This window comes from Emydura macquarii, unplaced genomic scaffold (assembly GCF_026122565.2).
Source record: "Emydura macquarii macquarii isolate MOO-44397 ecotype Brisbane River unplaced genomic scaffold, CSIRO-AGI_Emac_v2 contig_295, whole genome shotgun sequence".
In the NCBI taxonomy this organism is placed as follows: domain Eukaryota; kingdom Metazoa; phylum Chordata; order Testudines; family Chelidae; genus Emydura; species Emydura macquarii.
This window is the reverse complement of record NW_027130432.1, coordinates 1,060,769-1,076,184: the sequence shown is the minus strand read 5'-3', so window position 1 is coordinate 1,076,184 and position 15,416 is coordinate 1,060,769. Positions and strand designations below refer to the sequence as shown.

At 40.3% G+C, this 15,416-nt stretch overlaps 1 protein-coding gene across 1 annotated transcript; it reads right to left on the bottom strand.

Annotated features, from left to right (window-relative positions):
* Positions 1–1,944: 1,944 nt before the first annotated feature.
* On the bottom strand, positions 1,945–14,107 carry LOC137154686 (borealin-2-like). The gene is made up of 10 exons (XM_067550441.1): positions 13,889–14,107; positions 12,139–12,267; positions 10,905–10,954; positions 10,396–10,456; positions 9,180–9,244; positions 8,201–8,271; positions 6,756–6,851; positions 5,350–5,479; positions 4,250–4,336; positions 1,945–3,732 (listed from the first exon to the last, which is right to left on the bottom strand). The coding sequence occupies exons 1-10, from the start codon at positions 14,022–14,024 to the stop codon at positions 3,685–3,687; spliced, it is 873 nt and encodes a 290-aa protein (XP_067406542.1). The 5' UTR covers positions 14,025–14,107; the 3' UTR covers positions 1,945–3,684.
* Positions 14,108–15,416: the final 1,309 nt, after the last annotated feature.

Sequence of the window (15,416 nt, the reverse complement as noted above, 5' to 3'; positions counted from 1 at the left end):
TAAACTGGTTAGTTCCTTTGTATTTGTTTCATTGTAGTGCCTAGAAGTCCTTCAAGGATGCCATTGTACTAAGTACTATACCACCACTGTCCCTACCCCACACAATTCACAACTCAGTGAAAAACCACTTTATTTTCTTACGTGTTGAAGCATCTACCTGCATGCAACTTTCCTTGTTAATCAAGGGTATTTGAATAATTTATTAAGAACTAGGTAAAACCAGCTGTGTGCAGGCCCCAATTTTACAATAGAATTCCCTGCCTTCCCAATCTTTAAACAAATGTGAAAAGACTTCAGCTCTCTTACTAGGGAGATGCTAGAAAAATAGCTTTGATATCCAAAACCAAGTCCTCATTCTCAAATTTAAAGAGAGAACCAAACTGAGTTAAACAGCTCTTGTCTTCCAGTGCCCCTCTTTCAGGCAAGTCTTGAGATAAGTTTCTGACCCACTGTCCCTAGATAAGCAGCAAGACTTTTTTGGCTTTCAAGCATTGCAGACTTCAAGTTCTGAAGAGACTGTTTATCATCTAACCTGAAACATAAGAACTTAATCCTTAATTCCTCTCATGAAGGAATTTTTTACCTCTATGTAACAATGCTATTAAGCCCAATAACTAGTGACTGAATTAGGGTTTTTTTAGATGATTTTCTAAAGTGAGGCCTTGATCCACAATTAAGTGCCCAAGTCAGGGGTTTAGGCACCCAAGTCCCAGTTTTAAGCTCTAGTGCAATGCACAAAATTGCTTCTGAATACTAGAAGTGCCTCAACTCACTCAACACCTAGGTTTTCAACATCAAAGTTCCCTTGGCTTCTATGGGGATGTCTACACTCCAATTAGATACCTGTGGCTGGCTCTTGCTACTGGACATGGGCTCAAGCTAAGGGCCTATTTAAATCACAGTGTAGCAGTTCAGGCTTAGGCTGCAGCCTGAACTCTGGCCCCCTCCCCTCACAGGGTTCTAGAGCCTGAGCTCTAGCATAATGCTCTACTCAGTTATTAAATGGCCCCTAGGCCAGCTTTGGGTTTAACTGCAGTGTAGATATCCTAACTCTCCCTTTTGGCATGTGCATTACTGAGCCCCAAAGGGATCCAGGCGCTGTGGAAGACAAGCATTATTTCTCCATATCTTGTATGATGGGCCTGATCCAGGAGATAGAATGCTGGAAGCAGTCTCAGAGCCTGTCCTAGTCAAAATCCTGCTGGAGGAGGAAAGTAGTATCCCACCCTCAATTTTAGCTCAAGGGTACTCTTCTAGAAGGTAGAATTTAAAGATGGATCTCCTTTCTCCCACTTCTGCAGAAGTGGGTCTCATCCAAGCTGAGTGCTCTCACCCTTGGGCTCACAGGAAGTAGTGATAGTAATAGCTCCTCCTCCCTCAGCTGTTTTGGGTAGAACCAAGCAGGTACTAACTCATTCCCCTAGCACTGTTAGATCTGGGAAAGGTACTTAGAGCAGCACAGCTAAATGCCAGGTGGAACAGATTATTTACCATAAGTAGTTATTGGTCCCTTAGAATGTGCTACCTACTTATGTTAAAACAGTATGTTCTATCTTGTATTTAGTTGTGATGCTCAAAGTATCTTTTCCCCTACAGGTAGAATTGCTTTGTAGGACTCCAAAGCTGCTTTAACACCAGTGGCAGGTGGATCCACTAAATGATATTACCTCACCCATCTTGTCTCTATCATCTTTGGATTGATACAACTACATTGCAGTCCCCATTTTTGTAAGGTTAGAAAAAAAAGCAATTAGAACAACTTCCTCTCTACCATGTTATTTTCAGTTTCCTTTTTTGTGGAACTGTGCAACTAGGCAAATTAAAATTCAGGGATCGTGAATTAAACAAGCTGGGAAATATGCCTACTTAAACACACAAAAGTAATAGTATAAATCAAGGCTTGTGATAGATCGATTTATTTGTTACCAGAGTAGCTAAGTATCCTATGCAAAAAGACAAGGGCTGCACTGTGCTAGGCCCTGTACTGACCAAACATGAAAGATAGCATCAAGGAGCTAAGACTAAGTTTAAAACATCTGGACCAATAGAGGAGTGGTTAGAGAAGGACAGGACAAACTTTTAACTCCACCAGTCCCCCATGACTTCTTGTGTTTCCATCATGCTATTTACATTTAGGTGTAATACTCATCTCCCTACTTCTCAAGCTGTAAATGATCTTGGTGCTTATTTCATTTTTGTGATGTTATACTGATACACTTGAAACAAGACAATGCAGCATAGGTACATGTAATCAGCAACATTAAAATAGTTATGTTCTATTTCTGAGTTCAGATTCCCATCCATACAATGAAATAGGTATTGATCAGTGCTGGTTGCTGATGGCGAGAGTGAAGTATGAGAGGAACTCATGATAGTGGTTAAATTAGCAATTATTTGTCAGAACACCCTAACCTGCACCTGACTCCCTCCCTCCACAGCTGCTCTTACATCAGTGGAGCAGCTCATAGCTGAAGTTTAAGCATGTAAACAGCACATACACATCTCTAGCAACAATTGTGCTGCATTTTGGTTATATGTTTTTAGGTAACAACTCGCAAAGAAACAGGATGAAGATAAGCGTCGTGTTGTAGGATATGTTGTTTGTCCTAACAAGCTTGATAGTGTCACTTCACAACAATTTGGTTCTTCGGAATTACTTACTTGGGTCTACTATGATTAGGCAGCATATAGCATTTGTTAACTTTTAGTACCTAGGCCAAGAATGTATGATTACATACACTCAGTGTAGATATTATCTACCCCAACAGGAGGACTTCTCCTGTCAGCATAGATAATCCATTTCCTCAACAAGCAGCAGCTATGCCAATGGAAGAATTCTTCTGTCCATCTAGTGCTATCTGCTCTAGGAATTTACATCACTATAGCGATGTGTCTCAGGAGTGTTGATTTTTCATTCTTAATGCAGACCAGGGCTTAGTGTATTGCTACCAAATACAGTGTGACTAAAACCCTTCTTTCAAGTCTAAAGAAAGATTTTCAAGAATATTCTGGGATATATGGTAAATAGTTACTTTACTCATGTACACCGTAGCTTACTATCATATTTGAGCACCTAGTAGTTACCAAGACTGATCAAAATTGACCTGTTCTCACTACTCACTAACTCCTCTCACATCCCTCTATAAACATAAGGGCTTTTTCTAGCCCATCTTTCTCTTCCTTCTGCTGTATTGCCCTACCACCACCACCATGTATTATAGTAGCTATTTCTGAAGTACAAAGCTTAAGAAAAAGGAGGAGGGCTATTTGAAATATCTTCTGCTGGAAGAAGCCAAGATTTTAGCTTATGCATGACATTTATAGATTTATTTTACTCTACATTCCTATATGTAATTTACTAAGTACAGCAGGTCAAAAATAGAGATGAGCAATCTGGAAAGGATACAAAATTGTCCTTTCATTAAACTAACATGAATAGGAAGCAGCCTTCTCTTTCAGTTCAGGAAGCAACTAGTAAGGTAGCTTTGAGCTAGTAAAAACAATTATTTTACAGCAATGTGATCATTAAGTCTTTTTATATCTAGACAGTTTAATATGAAGTATAAAGCTTTATTAAAAATTATTAAGTTCTGTGTAAACATTTAAAAACAGACAAGTGGTAATTGTGTAATATATAAATTTTCTGTGCAACTGAGAGAACAAGAGCTTTGCATGTAGATTCCATTAACTTGGTTTAAGTGTTGCTTTTCCACATAACACAGTCAACTGGCTCTGAGGGGAAAGAAAGCCATTTTAGACCAAGTTTATTGACCAAGTTTAAAACTAGGAGTTGCCTAAGCTCTGCAAGACAGCTAACTTGAGGAGCAAATCTTCAGCAGCAGAGCAGTAGGGTAAAGTACAGATTAGCAGAGAGGGCCCAGTCTAGCTACTGACCAGTATTTAGCTTTTTTAGAGACACCTCCCCACTCTGTACCTGCAACAGAGGCAGGAGCATGCCATATTGTAGCTGCTAGCTGTCAAATCTTCAGTCTTCTGTAATGCACATGGGTATTAGTGAGAAAAGCAGGGTTTTCTCACATGGCAGAGCAGACATGGGGAGAAGGCTTCTGCCCTTTCTTTAGAAGCAATGACACTGACATTAAACAAAGTCTGTTTATCTTAGTTGAAGCAACACGTTTCCCTTACCAGTTTGCTGCTTGCATAGGTGATTTGAAGACTAAGTGCCAGTACTTCTGTGCAATCTTAGACTAGACAATATTTGTACAAGTTACTAGTTCTGTAAACTTACCACTAGATTATGAATATGTTGAACCGTGTCATCATTAAGCAACTCAACATTGATGTTACGGAGGTCTTCACCAGCAGAGCAGAGAGTCTGAGCATAATCAGAGAGTTATTAATTTTGAAATGAAACTATCCAGCATGTTTCATGTGAATAACCACATCAGGTTTTCTTACAATCATGCACTGAAATTGAGTTGAGGCACACGTTTAACTGCTTTATTGGCTTGAAGAACATTCTGACCAAAAAGTGTTAAACTTTGCAGGGGTGTCAAACTCACTGGGAACCTATTGCCGCCTTAAGCAATTTATCTTAAAGTGGGCCCTCCGCCGACAAATCTCTTAAAGGGGCAATGCCTTCTGCATATAAACTTTTGGCAGCAGCACGACTCACACAGGCCACATCAAAAAGGTTCGCGGGTTGTATATTTGACACCTCTGTGTTAAAGTTTGCACCTTTCCTTCCAACTTATCATTGTCTTTAGTTATGATTGACATTATGAACACAAGTTAATGGCCCATTAAGCTAGTGGGGCTGGTCAAGGAGCCAAATCTAAGTGGAAATAATTCAAGAAACAAGGGTTCTCAGCACACCTACAGCACAATGAAGGATCAGTCTTGTTAGCTAAGCAATATCCCTCAACTTTCACAGCCAGAATCCCACCTTTCACAGTCAGCAGCAGTGTAGACTGAAAAAAAAGTTATTCAGAGTTTCTTTAGTCCAAATGTTCAGTTATTTTAGACTGAACAGCCCAATAAAGGAGTAGAAGAAATATGTGAAATGCTTATTTCACATTGCTAATCCTGTCAGTATACTCATTGGTAGGATATCCAGAGACCTGCATCACAGGTCCAAGTGCTAAGACAAGATTCTAAATTATTTACTAGAACGACACTAATGCAATACAGAAAGTTAATAGAAATGTTCACTTCAGAAAGTGACCATTTTGAAGCGCCATTTTGTTTACAAGCTGCTCCCTTAACTGTAGCAATTACTGCTGCTGGCAAAGACAGGAAAAATTTTTTCCAGATACCCCTTTGTTTATATATCTGCCCAAGACAGGTTTCACCTGCTTCAGATGAATCTCAAAAGTTAAGGTTTACTACCTTTCCATCAGCCAGAGGTATGTTAACAAATGGAACAGTTTTTTCCCGAGGCACTGAGGCACTTCTTAATGACATGGCTTGGACTTTTTCTCTCCCAGGGATAGTTCTTGAAACAGCCATTTGTGGTAGCCTAGAAATGGAACACAAGAACAGAGTTTCACCTGTAATAAATTGCCTTTTCATGATCTTAGAGCCAACATGATTCAGTAACAGCTGGCTTTGTGATGTGTGCACCTAATGGGAAGTGGCTCATTTTCTATTTTGTTTTACAAACTGTTTAGAACTTACACACAAAAAACACCAAACTTTTAAACATTTTTTAAGGTAACAGTGTTTACCGAAACCACCAGGTAATGCCATTCTGGCAGGGTGCAATACAACTGAGAAATTCTAGGCCAATGATCAACCTTGAGTTGGGATTGGACATTTATATGGAGAATAAGAGTACTCATTTATAACAGCGAACACTAACACTCACCTTAAAGCATGAGTTTTTAAGCTAATCTAACTATTAAGGAGCAGCATTAGCTACAGACTATCCAGGGCTGGACTACTGCATGATTCCTTGCACCTTCCTCTGAAGCATCTGATGATGGCCACTTTCAGAGGCAGGAGACTGGACTAGGTGGATGACAGGTCTGACATGGAATTCCTATATTTCCCTTGTATTTAATGTTATTTTGTGCTATAATCAAAGGCAGGGTCCAATACTTGAGAGCAAGTCAGTATACAGTTTTGGGCATCTTTAACTTGAAAGAGACAGACCTTTGACATAATGGCATAATAGGCTAGGATAATGCTGTGAACCTGTTTATGACTTCATGACCTATTTTAGCTCTCTTATTGTAAAGGATTTCACTTCTGCAGGTTGTTTCTGCCAGATGCAAGTTTAGAATTACTAGTTATAAGAACCTTTCCAGCTACAATTTATAGTTTAATCTGTGAGAAGTATTTGTATGAACTTACACTAAATGTTGCAAATACCATCAACCAAAAATGAATTATTTCAGCTAAATTAGAGCCCTGAAAGCTAGTTTCTGAACTGTAGTGTTTCCGTGAACTATAATCAACACATGTAGAGAAAGATAGTAATTTGGGCCACATTAAACCAGCTACAGAATGTAACCTTAACTATGAAATCATAGCCAATATCTCCAGAATTCCAGCACAAGTGTAAACTGTATTCACTTCAGCACCACTCCCCACTGTCAAATATAACAGCTTCGATCTATAAAAGGGTCCTATCTTCCTCTCCCAAATCCTGCAGTGACAGACACTGCACTTCCACAGATCTTCACATTGTCTTGTTAAAAGAAGCATTCCTTATTTGATATCCAGATATGTATGATAGTAAGAGTTTAAAAAGAAGAGAGGAGGTCAGTTGTGCTATGACCTGAAAGGCTTACCTTCTAGAAACCCGTGGAGCAGATTTATCGTTTGCAGCTGTGCAATCAGATGTAGGAGCCTTAACATGCCTCACATCTGGAGTAGAGCATGCAGATCTGACAGAAAAACAGCATTTGCTTTTACACACTACAGTGCTTTTAGTCTGGAGAGTTCCAGTTATGAAGTAGACATTTTAAATCCCACAAGCAGAAGACTGGTAAGATAGACAATGTTACAGTACTTTGTAGATATCTAGTGTTGCTGTACATTTTTTTTTTTAAGCAAAAGGTGAAGTCCTTTATGTAAGCCTATGCATATAGAGGGGGTTCAAAGCAATATAGAATCATTTGTATTAGAAACTGGCAGAGAGAGCAGTGTATGTTCTGGACATAGAATAGGAACCTCAGCTTCTAATCTTAACTATCTCCCAGGCAGTTTTAATCAAGAGTGGAGGGAGTTTTCCTAAGATCAGTTCTCAAAAGAACTCTTAAGAAGCCACATCTGAACCAGATCCAGAGAACAGGCCCTTCCAGTTTTGGATTCTATTCAGCCCATAAAGAATGTTTTGGAGCCAGGGATTGAAGACTTCCTCACTCACACACAGAATTGAGAGTTAGCTTCAGACTTGGTGTGAGGAAAATGCTATGTAACTTTAGGGAAAAAAGCATACATCAGAGATTGACAGCAGATTTTGCCAACCCCCTGAGGACCTGACTAGTTTCACAGGTCAGTTTTGTGGATCTGAAGTTTTTCTATAATCCTAAATTAGGAGGCTAAGTAACTAAACCTAGTTAAGGATTTCTAGTTTTCTCCTCATGACAACATGAGTTGATTCAACATCTAGAGAACACTTCAGAGGAGGATGAATGGTGTCTATTCTTAAAAGGGAACAGGTGTAATACATAGTCGCATACTGATTTTTATGCCAATTAGACTGCAGACATCGGTTTCTCTGAATTTCAAGTCAATGAAGAGTAGACTTTGGCTCCCTTTACTATAAGTAGCTCAAATAGATGTTCTCCTACAGCGTCTCATGCAAATCCCAAATCCCTTTCATCTGTTAAAATTAGCAAAAAGTATTACTCTTTAGTTTGTTATTCTGGTTAATGGAAGCATTTCAGGTTACCTAAAGGCTACTTTCCTCCATTAATGTTGTCTGCAATTAAAAGATAAACCAGATATTTTAACATTACCTCCCCCACTACACACCCCCACACAACTGGATGCACAAGTGTACACATTCAAATGGAACGCACTATAACCCTTTAGCAACCCCCCATTTTGGGGGTGATCTGATGCAAGTTTACTTCAGTACAGTGCATCATCTAAAACCTGACCCATCTTGTGTAACACTGATTAAATTTATTATTCTTAGTACAGTTAAAAAAAAAATCACATTCAGATTTGAAAAGCCAGTAATTCAGTCCAAATAAGTTACAAAAGCTACTAAAGATCATGGTCTTACCTGGAAAGAGAGTGGTTTTGTTTTACATGTATGCCAGAAACTAAAGAAACCAGTGATTTTGTTTTAGATACCTTCAAATAAATAAATAAAAATTAAGCAGTTAAAAATGAATGACATTAAATGCAACAGGATTGAGATTTTCAGATGAAGAGTCTTTATGTTGCTAAAGAGAAAACTTAAGCCTCCTAATACCCTTGTTGAATAGGGAATTATATCCACTTTACAGAGGAGTAAGTGGAGGCTCATGGAATCCCTATGCTATGGCTTCATTGTACAGAACTGTTTACTGTCTTGCTTGCCCTGACAGTTTGGTACACCACACAACACTGTTTTTGAAAGAGCCATTTTGGCATATATACTCATATGTTTGTACCATTGGGTCAAGTCTTTTTGCTGGATGTGAGGGAGAAGACCCACATCATAATGCCCAGTTGGAACATGCAAGTCACTGAGTTGTGGGACAGAGTTAAGACTGAGTGTACAATTTAGCCACACTGCTGGTCTCTAAAACAAGCCATTCAAATATTGGGAGGCATCTACTGAACACAAGATGGGCATCAAACAGTTACATTTCAACAGAAAAATCAAGTTAGGGATTTTAAAGTCCCATCTTATCCCCTAATGATTCAGTAGGATGGACTCCTGTTACCACACAGTTACTCCATTTCAGGAGAACACTTTAAATATCATACTGAATTTACAGACAATGACTGTTGTACATACTTGTATTAATTCATTATCTGTTTATTACCAAACCAGTTCATAATTGGATTTTATTGTAAATGAAATTAATTAAGACAAGCATGTTTCACCACAGCCAATTCTTAATTAAGAATAATAGTTCATAAGTTGTTCTTTTTTCAAAAAATTAAATAGTTTATTTTAAGATGACAAGCAGGCATCTGAGTAGGGATCTACTGGGGTAGCCTCAGGTTTCAGGACAGATCTAGCCCTTGTTATTTTCCTTGTACATACCTACCTTTTGAGATGCTTTCTTTGCAGACACAGTGTCATCTTTATATTCAACAATTGTAGTTACCTTAACTAAAAAAATGACAATTCAAAGTGGATTAGATATATATGGAATATCAATAGCTCCAATGATGGGCATCAAGACAAGCTATTCATCCCTACATTGACTATTAGTAGACAAGCAGTGATTGATTCCACCATTTGACCTTTGGACACTCAGTTCAATGCCTAGATGGATTGCAAGTGTGCTCATCATCATAACGCTTATATAGGATCACCACACTTGTTGGCATTCTGGGATGCCAAGGATACCAAGCCACCCTCTCATCACAGTGGTCTGAATTTATTTGGAGAGGTCACCTCTAGGGGACAGAGGTGCAGTCTTCCTACTCCACCTGTTCTGAGATTAAAGGAGAAAACTATTTCTTTTACAGAGACAAGGTGGATGAGAGAATATCTTTTACTGAACCAACTTCCGTTGGTAAGAGACAAACTTTTGAGCTACACAGGGCTCTTCCTCAGCTCTGGGAAAGGTAGTCACTGTCACAGCTGAATACAAGGTCGGACAGACAGTTTAGCATCACACATAGTCTAAGGGACCATTCAAGGTGAACTGGCCTGTTATCACCTCCTGTAGTCATAGGACAAAAAGGGGAGTGTGGGTTACAAACTGTTGTAATAAGCCATATATCCAGTGTCTTTGCTAGACACTAAAAGTCAGGGTTTTAATAAAGTTATGAATTTAAACTCCCAGGCTCATCTTTTGACAATATGTAGGTTTCCTTTGAGGATAAGAACTAATAGGTCAGATATAGAATGATTTTTTTTTTAAAGAGACAAAGCAGAGTGTTCCATCAGATAGGGGACTGGATTATTTAATTTCATGGGACTCCCCAGGAGACCTGGTTCTACTCCTAGTTCTGCCACCGACCTGTGACACTTTGGGAAACTCACTTCACCTTTGTTCCCTTCCACCATTTATTGAGACTAACCTCTAAGTAGATATTTTTGTAGTGTCCAATGCAATGCTGCACCATTCCACCTCTCCCTTCCCCCACTCCCAAGTATTGGTCAGGACCTCTAGGCATTACCATATTATACAATACTAAGACTCATTTGGTACTTAGAGTATAACAATACTCTTTTTGCAGTCACTAAATTCATACTATTATTAACAATAAAATATAGTTCAGATACTGGAAGTCCATGTCAAAGTCATTCACCTTTCTTGCTGCAATTCCTCACCAGCCTGGTATTTGGAATGTCTTCTACAAAGCAGTCATTCTATAAGATATTTAAAGAACAAAGCAAGATCTGTACAATCAGAAAGTTTCCCCAAGATGCATATTTATGTTAACCTAGGGGAGAGGGTGACTATGTTTGTAAAGTGACACAAGGTGTTTTCAGAAAACAGTTTTTCCAGCATGAGATAAAGATTATGTTTAGCAAATCCATTTCTGACCACATGCACAAGACAGGATGGGAGTGAGTAATTAAATGAAGTTGTGGCAACAATATCTATAAGTGACCCTAAAAGGGTCTGGTACAATGTGCAGTACTTTCACACTATTATAGGACCTGGTGTCCTGCCATGTGTTTTTGTTTGGCATTTTTTTTTCTTAAATTAAAATAATAGCAAACAAACAATGTTCCTTTTAAAGTTCTTTTGCATCATCAGTAAGGATTTAAGATTTTTCATACTTTGAGTTCGCTATGGTTTACAAACACTTACCGCTACAACTGCAGCAGCTACAGCAGCAGCTTCCTCTTCTCCTTGCAGGTCTGTTACACAAGAAAAAAATGTAGCCTGTTTAAAAGTTACTATGTGCTCTTAGATTAAGAGAAGATCCTGGAAGGAAAAACATTATGCAGCTGAGGAGAAAGTTGTGCAAGAAATTGACCTTGACTGGGTTGGTATGTCATTTGTATAATTTTAAGCCCTTTAAGAGTTGTAGTTGTCTTAATGAAGAGAGTGCACAGCAAGGTAGGGTGTGAATCTACAAAGCACTAGCATGCCATGCACTAACCATCTATGTGGACCCTGCTGCTGCACAGGAGAACTAGGGAACTTTTAATGTACTGCAACATGGTCCAAATGGACAGTTAGTGCGCAGCAAGCTTGTATGTTGTAGATTTACACCCCAATATGCTATGCACTAATTCAGTACCTGTATAAGCCCTTAATTTCATGATTCCTTTAATTCTGAAAGCTAACAGCTCAAATACCAGCTTTCCCCCTACTCTAGGGTGCTGTTATCTTTAGAGGAGCTGAGTATAGTCCTGCAAGACATGGTTTGTAATTGAAAAGAAAGGGAAGTTGACATTTAAGGCATTGGTCACAGTTGCAACAATTTTAGAGTGGGATTTTAGCAGGAGCTAGGCATCCAAATCCACTTGGATTAACCCTAGATTCCATTAGCATGGAAGTCTTTATCAGCATTTTCGTCTTTATTTGGCCCTATATGAATATTTCACTTGGGAAGAGAAATTTCTGAAACCTATATTCCTATAGCAGCAAATAACTGATGTTGTCTATCACAGATTGAATTGCTGCTATTATTTCATAAGTACAAGCTGGAATCAAAACAGTTTTAAACCTAGTTACTTACATGATGAAAAGATTTGATAGTACAGGGTTCCATCACGTGAAGTCTTTAATTGCAGACAAAATGTCTTATATATAAAAACTCACCCAAAAGTTCTGGGCTTGATGCATAAGTAATTGGATGAAATTCTATGGCCTGTGTTATATAGGTCAGACTAGTCGATCATGATAGTAACTCCCAATCTTAATCTAGGATTGCATCACAGTTAAAATGTAATAAACTAAGTTAATCAATGAAGTAGTTTAATCAAAAAGTCTTAGGCAAATAACTACAGGAAGGCTTAGAGCTACACTTAAGACAAAGTAGATAGTGTTATCCACGCTGTCTACAAGTTTGCATTCCAGGAAAATCCACACTTACTAAGCAAGTCTTTTCTTTTCATTTTTCTGACAGCCACTGGCATCTTCAGTAATTCCACTCTAAAAGCTTTCTCAGCTGTTTGCATAAGTGAATCAATTTCTTTCTTTATTTCTTGAAGATTTTCTTTGGCTTAAAAGAAAAAAAAAAAAAAACCTGTTGCTAAGTGTACAATGTACTTCCAAGTGCATTAATAGTTTGACTGTTGGACTGCACATTTGTTCCAGTCAAAGAGTTAAGATCATATATTTACAGGGATCAGTTAGTTAAATTAGAAGTTCAGCTTAATTCCAAGTGGACTTTAAGTTATGCAATGCCACATGTTCCAAGAATCCAGCTGACAAACTGGTAAACAATTCATCATTTTAAAACTACCATCATCCTTATTTAGGTATTTATATGGCTCTCATCACCTTAACAGCCAAGTGTCTTACCACCATTAATTAAGCCTCAGGACACCCTGGGAGGTACCAAAATACCATCTGATTTTTACAGATATATGAGAGAAGGAGAGATTATCCAAGTTTCCCAACGTTACAAAGACAAATTGAAACCAGATCTTCTAAGTCCCAGTCCAGTGCTTTCACCACACAAAATAAAAACAAAAAAACAACCCTTTCCCAGAGAAAAAAATCCTAGATTAGCCATTACGTGGAAGGAAAGAGAGAGATTGCACAAAATTAAGTTTAACAACATTTCAGGTCAGTAAAGTGTATATCTTTATTTAAAGGATGATAAAGCTATCATTACCTGCATATGAGCTAGCAAATCAATGTGTAGCTTCACAACTAGTAGGAAAAGTCTAAGGGTTGATATTTTCAGGGGTGCTGAATAACTGTATGGCTGTTCAGAAATTTAAACTAGTGGGTTGGCCTCTTTTGGAGACTATTGTTCAATGGTGATTGGTCAGTAGAATTGGTGCCTTGTCAGGCAGTTTACCATATCAAAAGTTAATATTTAACACATTTTGCGTTTTCAGAAGCTGCATTTCTTTATTGTTGTATTGCAAGCTGTTGCCGTACAGAACTAAATCTAGGAAGGGATTTTAAGGAAAGCAAAACAACCCAACCCACTACTCCGTAAGTATTTTCTAACCGAGGTGATTGTGCTGCTTTTCCTCAGCTACACGCCTCCACTTCTGGCTGAAGTGAAGGTAGGAAGCGGGTCGCTCTGCGTTAGCACTAACGCTGTGTAGGAAAGAGGTAACGGACAGAATCCCATCACAAGGGCAAGGATGCACTTGACAAGTGATAAATATCCCTCTCCCGTTACCAGTTAATTGGCATCAGGAGACCAGCCTCAATAACTGTGACGGGCCGGCCCGAGGGAGCTCTATGGAGCCCACCTCCCGATGGAGAGCGGGCCATTGCCGGTGCGCGCTTCCTCCGGGATCACGCTGCTGAGGTGAGCCCCGCTGCTCCCGTTTGGCTCTGCAGCAGGAGGGCTCAGCTGAAAATACCCCAGGAGCCGGATAACCTGCTCAGCAGCTTCAGTCCCAGGCTTCCAGCCCTTCCTTGGCGGGAGAGCGGCCTCCCCAGACCCGGAGCCCCTCGGCAGGGGAGCCCCCTCCACACACCGCGAGTCGCCTGCAGCCCGCCCACCCGACTGCGCGCAGGCCCGCCACGGGCAGTGGGCGGGCCCGTAACGCTGACCAGCCTCGGCCCCCAGCACAAGTGCCAAGCGCCCCGCTGCGGTCAGCCCCAGCAGCTGCCCGTTGCGGGCCCAGCCTACCCGGCGTGGGGCAGCGCCTCACCCTGCTGGTTGAAGCCCCTGAGGAAGAGGCTAACCCGCTGGTCCTTCTGCTCCTGGGTCAGCGCGCCCCGGTCCGTCTCCACGCCAGAGTCGGCGCTGCGCTTCTTGCCGGCAGCAATGTGCTTCTTCGGCGGCATGGCTACGCAAACGAGAACAGCAACGCCCTCGGCTCTTCCCCTGCCCGGGGCAAGGACCCCTTATAGCCGTCGAGCTTCCCCGCTCCAGCCCTCCTCCTCCGCGGAGGCGGGACACACCCACTCAGGGCCACAGGACTGGAGTGGACACGGCGGAGCGCCCCCTGCCTAGGCCGAGAAAAGGGACTCCACACCGAGGAACACCCTCTGCTTGGGCCGAGAGGAGTGGGGGACAGGGGTTACGCTGTGGCTCGCCCCTTGCCTGGCCAAGGGAGGAGTCGTACCAGGAATCAATCCACCCTCCCAGGCGGGGATAACCTTTATTTTTTTTCATCTGAAAGCAATGTAAGGAAGTGTGTGTGATTGATCACTTGTTCATTTAATATGGGAGTCTGGGGCCCTGGCAATGGTCCCCTTCATAAACTTGTTAACCTAAATTCTTTTGCCAGACTAACCTTTTCCCCCTACCCTTTTTGTCTTAATATCAGCTTACAAACACAGACTTCGAACTGCAGAAATAAGGGCAGCTTCCTTTTTATTCAGCAAAATAGAAAAAAGGAAAATTGTTTTATTTTAGCAGGCTGGAGTATACCATATTATTAACAGTATGATTCTAAGCTGTTTAGAGCAGGAATTTAGAAAGGTTAAGAAACTCCTCTAAAGGATCCAGGATGGATTTCCTTCACATGCATGGTCCATCTCATTATAATTAAAAGCAGGGAACTTTGTCTTTTACAGTTTTCCCACCTAATGACATATAATTTGTAAAGCCGTACTAGCATCTCTTTAGCTGACAGTTTGAATGACTTGTTCACTAATTCATTCACGAGAATCAGGGTCTTCTTATGCTCAACCACTACATATAGCTGATAAACATAATTCCTGCCCCCCAAAGCCCTTACATTTCCCTGAATGGCTTCTGTAGATGATAGGCAAAGGATTTTTTAGCTTGCGGTCTTACATGTAAGTATTGGGAAATAAGAGCTGGCTTTTTGCCTAAGTAGCACAGAAGACTTCTTGGACCTCTCTAAGGACTTGCAAAGACCCCTTTTCTTCTGTGGATCGAGGAACAGCAGTGGAGCCTAACTGCTGTTCTCAGTTTTATATGTGGCAGGAGGCAGCTCAGCTCTTCTATTTAGAAGCTTAAGGGTTTGGTTTTTTTTAATTGTTTAAATTTTTATCAATAGGGCCAATTTTGCATGATGCTAATTGACTTCAATACCACCTTCTAATAACAGCTCCCTTCAATTTTGAATTAATTCTTAAGTGAGGCCATCTAGAAGAGTGCAATTCTGCTCTATGTACATGGCTAAGAGAGAAATCAGCTAAGATCTGAACTTTGACAAGTCAGTGCACTGAATGATGTATCTAAGGAAGTATGAAATCAACCATACA